General features: G+C 42.0%; 1 protein-coding gene across 2 annotated transcripts; it reads left to right on the forward strand.

The window, feature by feature from the left end:
• Positions 1-592: 592 nt before the first annotated feature.
• On the forward strand, positions 593-8,403 carry LOC146490883 (cytochrome P450 2J4-like). Of its 2 annotated transcripts, none has more exons than XM_085152603.1 (9): positions 593-930; positions 5,515-5,680; positions 5,768-5,920; positions 6,013-6,173; positions 6,273-6,449; positions 6,532-6,670; positions 6,782-6,969; positions 7,064-7,205; positions 7,311-8,403. In XM_085152603.1, exons 1-9 carry the CDS (start codon positions 745-747, stop codon positions 7,484-7,486), a joined length of 1,488 nt encoding a protein of 495 aa, XP_085008729.1. In that variant the 5' UTR covers positions 593-744; the 3' UTR covers positions 7,487-8,403. The 2 variants fall into 2 exon arrangements, with proteins under 2 accessions (XP_085008729.1, XP_085008728.1); XM_085152602.1 differs by having other exon boundaries at positions 595-930; positions 6,013-6,170; positions 6,270-6,449.
• The last annotated feature ends 10 nt before the right edge of the window (positions 8,404-8,413 follow it).

Raw genomic sequence — 8,413 nt, forward strand, 5'->3', positions numbered from 1 at the left:
GTGGTGATCCTCGGGTTGAGGGATGGGTGTTCATACTGGAGTGCAAAATTAAAACCAATGGAAGATGGACAAGAAAAGTTCAAAGCCATCAGGTGCTCAGTTTAGAAAAAAGAGAAAAGAAGACGAGGAGAAACGAGCAAAAGATGCAGGTAAGCAGATGTGTGATTGGATAATGGCAGGTCATGTATCCTGAAACAATCAGAATCAGAATACTTTATTAATCCCTAAGGAAATTATGTGAGTGACAGTTTCTCCAAGAAGAAACGGTAAAAATAGCAACAGTAACAGAGTAAACTCCAAACAATACATTATGTTACAGATTTTAATATTAATTAGTCATTGTCAATTGTTGATTTGTCCTGCTCTCATTGTATGACAAATTATGATGGCTGTTTGGTAGCCGTTTGCATACTATGCATACTATCTCTCTCTTCATATGTGTGTGTGTACAACAGTTTTATGTTAATGTACAATGTGTACAATAATGTCCTTAATCTGTTTTGTGTGTGTGTGGGGGGGGGGGGCGCCAGAGGGAGTGTTCGCCCAGGCCACCAAACAGGCTAGGACCGCCACTGACTACATCACATTCACCTTTGTTTGCAGATAAAGCTCATATATCAACTTTGTGACGACTGGTCTGTCCTGAAATTCTACCTAACAAAAGGAGTTAACCAGGCGTGTTGCATCCGCGAGGACGCACATAATACAGATATCGTACTGCTCACGTCTTCGCTCTCTGTTACGATGTGGTTTTCCAGTTTTGTGCTGAGCAGTGAGGGGATTTTACTTTCATTTTTCTTTATCCTTTTGATCGCATACTACGTCAAAAACAGGAATCCAAGAAATTTTCCGCCTGGACCTTTTGCTTTACCTCTCCTCGGGAATCTTCAGTTTATTGCCAAGAAACATTTGCATCTTTACTTCGCTGAGGTACTGATTCACACTTCTGTTACATTTAGTATTGAGTGTACTTTGTAGTATAGCTTTGTTTGTTTGTATGCTCTTGTGTGCTGGTGTGTTTGAAATTGAGATATTTATGCAATGTTCTATGGAGGGAAATATGCCTTAAAAGGGTTTCAAATCTGTAAAACAGTTTTACGTGTCTACAGATTTCTGTGTATTTGTGTGTGGATTGAAGCAGGCGCTTGTCTGTCCTTAAAGGTTACACCCAAATCATTGTACACATTTGTAAATCTTAGTTTACCCTTGTGGAAGATATCGTACGCATTTGAGGCAGATTTCTCTTCTCTCTCTTTTTTTTTTACTGAAACACGGAAGGAAGGACAACTGCATGCATCTATGCAGAGAATATCAGAGCCATGAAAACTAAGGGCGTTTTTACTGTAGTCCGAGGCTATGTCCACACATACATTTGCACCTTTCGTCCACACGTAAACGGCGTTTTCGGTCACTGAAAACGGAGATTTAAAAATAAAAAACTCCTGACAGGGTGGATACTTTCAAAAGATCCCGTTATGTGTGGACGAGGTAAATGGAGAAAATGCAGTGTCAAAGGTGTGCGCATTTTTTGACGTCACACTGTGCGCCACGTTATTGTTTTGGTGAAATGAATTTCTACAATGGCGGACGTAGACAAAATACTGTTACTGTTAATTTTACTCTCTGCAGTGTTTAAATGCTTACATATACACACACAGTTACTGTCCCTGGTCGTGTCCAAATTCATGGGCTGCATCCTCCTGAGGACCCGGCCTTCGCGGTCTATGTGGGCCGGGTCCTCAGGAGGTCGGGTAGGCCGGAAGTAAACGGCTATGGAATTGGACGGTCTAGCCTTCTCGATCTACTCCCGCCCTTAATTCAGAGTATTTCCGGTTGTCAGCGCCACGGCACGAAAATCGAAAATGGACCCCGAAATCTTTCTCCGTTTTTTGTGTTCATTTTTAATTATTAACGAGCTAACCCACATTCTCGCCTGAAAATATGTTTAAAGTTTATTTTGTGGCCCAGAAAGATTAATAAGAGTAATTTTAAAACTTAGTAGCGGCCGCCATTGCCGGAAACTGGAGCTTGGCTGGGCCGCGCTATGAATTCTGGGATATGGTGGGCCAAGAAGGACACACCCGACCCATCCTTCAAATTCGGGGAAAAGGAGGACGCATTTGTCGGCTGCATTCGGAGGAGTCTACGAATTTGGACAGCCTTCGGCGCGTCGCTGTGACGTAATCGGTCTACAAATGCGGCCTCAGGAGGATGCAGCCCATGAATTTGGACACAACCATTGACTCAGTTCTGCTTCTATGCGCCATCTTTGTTTACTCTTTCCCACCGAGGCTTCTAGACTTCTGATTGGCCAACATTTCTACACGGATAGGAATATAGCGCCACCTGCTGCTTTGGCATGTTCCTAGCAGCGTTTTCCTTCGTTTTTGGCTTTTATGTTTTTATAAACGAAAACGGAAAATCTTTGTTTTCAAAAATACCTGTGTACTTAATAAGTTTGTAAACTTGTAGCTTTTCCACATAATTTAGTTTGTTTTCACACAGCGAACAAAAATGCTTAACCAAAAAACACTTGTGAATGTCTCGATGTATGCTCAATCGAAAAGGAAAGGAAATCAAAAAGTGGATTCTGTTCATCTGGATGAATTTTCAGTGGGGTAATTCGTTGGTCACTCATGGAAACACCTTTCTCAGTCTCAGCTGAATGCTGAGCAGTGAATTTGTTTCCACTGCTGGACTGCGCACTGGGCAGGGAGAGCGGATCCAGTTGACCACTCCTCAATTCCAACCGAGCTGATGTGGAAATAGTGACGTTTTGGCCAATAGGAGGATAATCAAGTCTGTTTAAAGTCGATTCATATAAATTATACCACGTTTGACCCTGATGTTATTTGTTTCTGTCAGGGATAACTACCTTGGCACACAGGTTTCCCCAATATGCGTATATATATATATATATATATATATATATATATATATATATATATATATATATATATATTAGGGGTGCAACGATACTCCTATCGATATTGAACCGTTCGATACAGTGCTTTCGGTTCGGTATGCATATGTATCGAACAATACAACATTTTTAATAAATTAAACATTTTTAATTTATTTTATCAACTTTCCTACTGACGATGCTGTCTGTGTTGAGCGCTCAGTGGATCTGCGCTCGACAGTGCAGCCTAGGCGGAGTAGTCGAACACAGATTCACTGAGCGTAGGGCAAGCTAGCGAGACAGAAGCTAGGCTAGTTGCAACATGGCAACATTGAACCTCCCCCACCCTCATTCAGATCTGGCGTTTGGAACTATTTTGGTTTTCATGTGACGTATGACCCTGAAGGTAAGCGTGTCACGGACAAAAGTAAAACAGTATGTTGGATGTGCCAGCAATGCTCAATTGGTGGGAACTAGTGTGTTAGCGCAGTTAGCTCGTTAATGTGTTGATGTCTTCCAGCCCCACTCATGAGGCGATCCGCGGTAGCTCGTTAACGGAGATTTGCCGTGTTGTGATGTTAACGTCATTTCAGATTAACGCTGACAGCACTAGTGGGAACACAACGAATATGACTGCACATTTACTCCGACATCATCCTAGTGCAAAGACAAGTGGAAGCAGACAAAAACAAGCACGCATGCTACAAACTTTACCCGAGTCATTTAGACAGCCGTTAGCACATGATTCTCCTTATGGGGACCTGATATGTTTAATATGCTGCTGAGAATATAGCCCAGAAGAAGCGTATAGTATAGCTTTTATTTTGGAAAGAGACATTTCTCCATAATAAACTCTCTTTTCCAAAGATGAGTGATTCCTCAATCAGATACAGGGCTCGCAAAATCGCTAGCCCAACGTCCTGGGGCTTTTTTCCAGTCGGGCTACCAAAATCTATCTCTGCCCTGCCCGTCGGCCTATCGTAGGAAGGAAAAATATATGTCAATGCTTTTGCATTCTTTCGGAAATGTAGCTGGGTAATTATATCATTGGCATCGGCCACTGTCAATATGTGACATACTGAAATCGCATTTGAATGTGCGCTTGTTTTTTGCTTTCACTTTGCAATCGCGTGAACTGTGTATAGAGAGCAACAGTACTGATTGGTGAGTGATGATAATTTGCGCACCAATTCCTCTGACATCGTCTTATCAATCGTTAGCTTACTATGCAAACATGACAAGTGAAATCTCCCGCAGCTTAAACATGTGAGAGGTTGATCGCGCAGAGAATCGCTGAGCATCATGTGAGTGCGTGTGTAAAAGCAGCAGGATATATATTATAGTTCTGCTGAGCCAAATAAGACAGGTCAGGGTGAAGAAGTGACAAAACGGAAAAGTTATGACAAATCAGACTATAAGGCAAAAAGAAAGTGCAGCTTTATGGTTTCATGGACAAAAGAATTTCTGTGGCTGCAATATGACGAGCTAAATAACCAGGGCTGCACATAAGTGGTCCGCAGGTGCGCATTCGCTGTCAAAATAAAAACGCGCACAAGATAAGAAGTTGCAACGCGTGTTTGCGTACATAAGATTTTCAGGAGGAGGACAGACATTTGTTTAGAACTCTTAAAGATGTCGAAGAAGCTCCTTTAAGCAATTACTGTGATGTTCCTCCACCTCCAAAGAAATGTCAGAAGGAGTCCGAACCACAAAAGAAGCGCGTATTCTCGGAAAAGTGGTTGCAGGAGGTGAGCTGGCTTCAAACAAATGATGAACGCACAGAGATGTGGTGCAGAATGTGCCGTGAAAATTTAATAAATGACAAATTAATAAAAAGGCATGAACATTTTTTTTGTATCGAAAAAATATCGAACCGTGACACCAAAGTATCGAACCGAACCGTGAATTTTGTGTATCGTTGCACCCCTAATATAAATATATATATATATATATATATATATATATATATATATATATATATAGTATGTAGATTTATGGAGAGAGGGGGGGGGAGAGATATTTGATATCTGTATGGTTGCCATATATGAACGTATAGCTTATATAGCTATAAGTTATAAGTGGACAGGCCTCGCCTGCATAAGAAATGGCTTATCAGACAATTGTCCCATTCAGTTTGAGGCAGTGAGAAAGAGGGGCTGAATATCACCACCTGGGTTGGCTGGAAGACTGTTTACTTAGCCTAGCAGGGCGAAGGACACTGTCTCAGCTGAACTCTGGACACGCACACACATACATATACACTGATATGCACACACTAATCCCCCCCTCCCTTTCCAAACGCCTTCGACGCTTATTCCCTTCCGATGCTGCACCCTTTACCCACCCCTGTTGCTTGTCATGTGTTTCTTTGGTGTATTAAGAGTTTTTTCATGTGCTATGTGCAGAGGTGTTTTTTTCTGTTCTCAAACTGATCTCCCTGTTGGAGCTCAGTCTGGGGGGAGTTATTTTTTCTCCTTATCTTTCCTCATGTGGTGCATTTTTGATTGTTATACCTCTCTGACCTGTCTTGCCCATGTGATGTTTTGTGTAATGTATGTATGGTCGGAGGGTAAGATGGCAGGTAATATTGTTCATGCTTGTGTTTTTTGTAGCTGGCTGAAGTCTATGGGAACGTGTTCAGTTTCTGCTTCGGCAGGGATAAAATGGTAATGATCTCTGGATACAAGATGGTAAAAGAGGCTCTGGTGACGCAAGCTGACAACTTTGTGGATCGACCATACAGTGCCCTGGCTGACAGGTTTTACTCGGGACCCACGGGTTAAGAAATTATTCTCTGTTTCCTCTCATTTAGTGCAGGAATTGTTTCCCAGTTATTAACTCCCAAATCTGCATGTTTGTATTTAGATGGTCTGTTCGCGAGCAACGGTGGAACATGGAAGGCACAGAGACGCTTTGCTTTGTCTACATTACGAGACTTCGGCCTGGGGAAAAACCGCATGGAGCAGTGTATCTGTGAGGAGATCCAATACCTGCAGGAGGAGATAGATCAGGAGAAAGGTGTTTTACTTTAAGTGGAACATAAGCTCACAATCCTGCACAAGGGAGCAAAAAGTTACCTGTAACAATTGTCTCTTCTTCTTCTTCTTCAGGTAAACTTTTCAGTGCAGCAGGTCTCTTCAACAATGCTGTGTCTAATATAGTTTGCCAGCTGGTGATGGGGAAAAGATATGAATACAGTGACCACAACTTCCAGCTCATGCTGAAGTATCTGTCTGAGACTCTTCAGCTGGAGGGCTCCATATGGGGTCTGGTAAGTGAATTTCAGAAAGTGAAAAAGGGACAGCAGTATGGCATGCGTGGGATTTGTCTTAATCATTTATAAATTTAACTTCCTCTCATCACCGACCAGCTCTACGACTCTTTCCCTGGAGTGATGAAGCGTTTGCCAGGTCCTCATAACAAAATGTTCAGCTATGCCGACATAGTCAAAGATTTCATCGCTCAGGAGATAAAGAGCCACAAGAAGGACCTGGATCCCAACAATCCAAGAGACTACATTGATGCTTTCCTCATCAAAATGGAGAATGTATGTGGACACTGCATTGCACAAACTGCACTCTACCAGTTACTGTGACTGTGTACTGTAACTTATTCATTTGTCTGAACAGCTCAACAAATCTGACCTGGGCTTCACTGAGATCAACCTGGTTATGTGCTCTACTGATCTTTTCCTGGCTGGAACAGAAACAACAGCCACCACTTTGCTGTGGGCTCTGGTTTTCCTGATCAGAAATCCTGATATTCAGGGTGGGTGACATGCTGGGCTTCATATGTTTTAAAGTAGCCAAAACATAAAGCCAGCAAAAGTAAACATTTCTCCCACAGTTAAAGCTGAACTCCTTTAATTCTCTTTCACAGAGAAAGTCCAGGCAGAGATAGATAACGTGATTGGACAAACTCGCCAGCCTTCCATGGCTGACAGACCAAATCTGCCCTACACTGATGCCGTCGTCCACGAGATTCAGAGGATGGGAAATATTGTTCCTCTCAATGGACTCAGAATTGCCGCCAAGGATACAATCCTGGATGGTTACCACATACCCAAGGTACATGTAATATACATTTTAAGCTTCACATGTTTGTTCTGTCAGGTGTTGTTGTTAAAGTGCATCTTGTTGTTATCTTGTGGGTTTTTTCTAGGGTACCAGTGTGTTGCCTGTACTCACCTCTGTGCTGTTTGACAAGACTGAATGGGAGACTCCAGACACCTTCAACCCAGGACACTTCCTGGATGCTGATGGGAAGTTTGTGAAGAGAGAAGCATTCCTACCTTTCTCTGCAGGTAAAACCCCACAATGAGTGTTTTGTTTTAGCAAAACCTGAACAAGAAAAAAACATCATTCACAGGTTGTAAACCTGCACGTGTATGTGTTTGTGAATTTTTCAGGGAAGCGTGTGTGTCTTGGTGAAAGCCTCGCCAAGATGGAGCTGTTCCTGTTTTTTGTTGGCCTGCTGCAGAAGTTCACTTTCTCTGTTCCTGATGGAGTGGAGCTGAGTACAGAGGGTGTTCCTGGAATTATACGTGTGCCTGAACCCTTCAAGGTTCACGCCAAGGCTCGATAAATCTCACTGAGCCATTTAACCAACGACTAAGAGTCAAGACTGAGAAAAAGTATTTTAATGAAGGATGGATTTTTTTTTTATTTTAATATCTTCATTTCATTGCTGTATCACTGCTGCCTGCAAAGATTACCTGATTTTCTTTACACGTGCATCCGATTCACTATATTGTGTTTTAATTCAAGGATATTCCATCATTAAATTGCAATAACGACAAATTGTAATGTACACTTTTAGTAATAAAATGTATTCATAACTAGTTGTTTGCCAATCTGTGTCGCACACCTGATTTAATTCACTGGTTACACAAGAAACCGCATATGCAAAGCCACAACTACACATTCAACTAGCTTCTTTCCCCATTTTAACATTAGATTTTTTTACAAGCCAGTGCTCCTCTAGTCTGCATGTCAAAGTATTGTTGTGTGTATGCATGCACGTGAATGCTAGACAAAGTGCTCAGGTATATAATCAACAGTGTTGGGGAGTAACGGAATACATGTACCGCCGTTACGTATTTAAAATACAAAATATGAGTAACTGTATTCCGTTACAGTTACCTTTTAAAAAGGTGGTATTTAGAATACAGTTACTTTGTTGAAATAAATGGATTACATGGCGGTACTTCCCTGTTTCATATTGTGGCGGGTCAGGACTGTTTGGGTTTTGTTTGACAGCTATGTTCTGTTGTTCAGTTGCCATGGTTACAGGGTGATGCTCTCTCTCTGCGTGTTTCCTGGGTGAGAGAGGCCTTTTTGTTGTTGTTGTGCTAAGCTAATAGGCAGAATGCTACAGGTATAGCTCTAAAGAATGTAGCATCATAGGCAGTGTAGTCCGTGCTGCAGGGAGAATGGACTGCCATACACGTTATGTGTCTGTGAGCGAGGGAGGGAGAAAAAGGAAAAGTACGAGCTGTCAGCGAGCAAAAAA

This window comes from Neolamprologus multifasciatus, chromosome 23, assembly GCF_963576455.1.
Source record: "Neolamprologus multifasciatus chromosome 23, fNeoMul1.2, whole genome shotgun sequence".
NCBI lineage: Eukaryota > Metazoa > Chordata > Actinopteri > Cichliformes > Cichlidae > Neolamprologus > Neolamprologus multifasciatus.